General features: G+C 33.7%; 1 protein-coding gene across 1 annotated transcript; it reads right to left on the bottom strand.

The window, feature by feature from the left end:
- Window positions 1-450: 450 nt before the first annotated feature.
- Window positions 451-2,275, bottom strand: LOC133178351 (uncharacterized). Its single transcript, XM_061313084.1, has 3 exons — window positions 2,132-2,275; window positions 1,722-1,950; window positions 451-1,548 (listed from the first exon to the last, which is right to left on the bottom strand). The coding sequence occupies exons 1-3, from the start codon at window positions 2,273-2,275 to the stop codon at window positions 605-607; spliced, it is 1,317 nt and encodes a 438-aa protein (XP_061169068.1). The 3' UTR covers window positions 451-604.
- Window positions 2,276-2,682: the final 407 nt, after the last annotated feature.

Here is a 2,682-nt window from a genome sequence, read left to right as displayed (position 1 = left end):
ATTTTATTTTTTCAAAAGAAATTTTACTCATAAAAATTCTGAAACTATTTAATCCAATTGTCTATTCTATTGCCACTTCAGGATTTTAAACTAGAATGCATTTGCAATATGATGATATAAGTGAAAAATATGTTATAAGTAGTTGAATTTTGCCAAAAAAATTCAGTTTGGTGGTCATTTTTTTTTAATTCACCCCAATGCAATATATATACACTGTAGGATCTCCGATGGTTTGTGGTTGGATATGATTTCTTATCCAACGATTTGTGTGTATTTTGATAAAAACACACAAAAAGTTGGATACAAAATCATATCTAACTACAAAGCATGGGAGATTCTTTTTATCACATGTTTGACACATAGCTGTTTCATGTTTTACATTGTTTTATACATGTATATGTAAATCCAATATTTGACTTAATCAAATTCACACAAAAACCATTGTGACGTCACAACTGTGGATATGAAAACGACATATTATGAGCTATATCCACTGTATAAAGGAGTTAACATGTGATAATTAAATTATATAAATACTTACATTCAATAGTAAGAAACAGGACGCTATTACAATTCAATATACAGTAAAGAGGTTCGCATTTGTTTAGACATGAGACGTCATGTGACGAGTTAGGTGGTGTCTCTCACGAAAGGTTTCCTGACATATGTTGCATCTCAGTTTGTCATCGCGTTTCTTTTTTACAGGGTCAAATTCTCGTTTATGATGAGATCTCATGTGATACACGAGATCACTTGTCATGCGAAAAGAAGTATTACACTTGGCACACCAGTTCTGAGACAATACCATAGCGTTGACAGGAGATTTAACAGCCACTGGTGATGTGTTTTGTAAGATTTTTTCCACCATAGGATTGGAACTCTTCATATATGGAATTCCAGCATTGGGTCTCTCAGACATAAAGTACTGTTTCCATTGATCTGACAGCGAGAAGATCATACTGGCTTTCACTGATCCATTCTGTGAGACTTGCTGTGACATCGGAGGATGAGGAAGTTGAACAGTGTTACTTTGACAAACCTTTGGCATTACAGACGTTTGGGGTGAAGTTTGTACACATGAAAAATTGAAGCCATACAGACATAAATCTACATCTGATGATGGTTCACTCACTTTATAACGTTTACCAGAGAAATTAGAAAGGGTTGAATGAGGTGTGTAAAAACTTCTGTTATCATTTTCAACTTTTCTAAATGCACTGGCATCTGAGTATGTGTTCAAAACAGTGTCGCTGGACAGTCTTCGAACATTGTCCGGGGTATTAACCTGTGCAATGTCTACACACTCAAAATCGCGTTTTAAAGATTTTGCTAAGTTTTTCGAAGACTTCGCATTTTTCTCTAAAATTATCTCATTGATGATATTGTGCAGCTTTGATTTTAGTAAATTTAACTCATTTTTGATCTTTTTCTCTGTTTCCCTGAAGTTTGAACTCACAATTTCTTCACATTTAAAAGTATGATGAGCCATCAGTGGAAATTCATGTTGAAAAACTTCACCACAGAAGTTACAAACCAACTGTTCCCCATCTATAAAAGTTATAAAAAATTAAATTTACGTTTTTAAACATCGACATTTTACTTTCACAGTAATTATCACCTATCAATTGTGTTTCACCAATCTACTACATTTTTGATAATATATTTTATCAGTCCTTGAATGCATATAAAAATTGAAATTTTAATGGGTCTACTTTAGCTACCTTGGTCGCTGTGTCTTTTAATGATCTGTATTTGTAACGCCTGACAGAAGTCCTTGCTGTACCACACAAATAACGGCTCACCGGCTTTTATGATTCTCAGTGTTCTATAATACACTTTCCCGCCCTTACTGTAAGCTTCCATGTTCTGTTCCTCTTCATTCCGCGCTGAGGGGATACAGATGAGCCATTCCAAGGCGTGTGTCCTTTTTGACATTTCAAATGGATCCAGCTAAATAATTATAGTTACCGTCAATTCCCCTTTGAGAAAAAAGCTTTTCAAGAATATTCAAAAGGATGCTACCAGTCTGTTTACAATTATACTATTTTTAATTGACCATTAACATAAATACCACAAATTTCGTTGTAACAATGAACATAACCCGAGCAAATTAATGCAGACAACTTCTTACCGATAAATTAATGTCATCCTTTTCAGTTCTACCATCTCCCGTCATCAATCCTATCAGAGAAGTTGGATTCAGGGCTGATGACTCTACATTAACGGGACCAAAGATGACGCCATAATCTATGTCGGTGTTTGTGGATACCGCCATGACTTTTTTTCCCCTAAAAGATTTATAGGAAAAATGAGATCCTGGAATTGCTGAACTATCTCTAAACAAAATGAATAGTAACCCAAGTAAACGAGTGAGTTTTTAAACTCTAAGTATTTTTAATGTGCTTGTTCAAGAAAAAAATATCAAATGAAAATTCACCGAAGGGACCTTCTGAAATGTAAAATATGCTTAATTTCGATTAAAACCACTTAAACTTGCCAGATTTATGATTTCTATTAATAAATAGGTGATGTGCTAGTTCCAAAAAAAAAAAAAAAAAAAAAATGAAATGAAAATTCACCAAGGGGCCTTCTGAAATGTAAAATATGATTAATTACGATTAAAACTACTTTGACCTGCCAGATTTGATTTCTGTTAATAAATAGGCTTGCTTCTAGAGTCTT

Source organism: Saccostrea echinata, unplaced genomic scaffold (genome assembly GCF_033153115.1).
Source record: "Saccostrea echinata isolate AGI-Se365-2 ecotype Australia unplaced genomic scaffold, CSIRO_AGI_Sech_v1 ptg000002l, whole genome shotgun sequence".
In the NCBI taxonomy this organism is placed as follows: Eukaryota; Metazoa; Mollusca; class Bivalvia; order Ostreida; family Ostreidae; genus Saccostrea; species Saccostrea echinata.
This window is presented reverse-complemented; position numbering and strand designations above follow the sequence as displayed.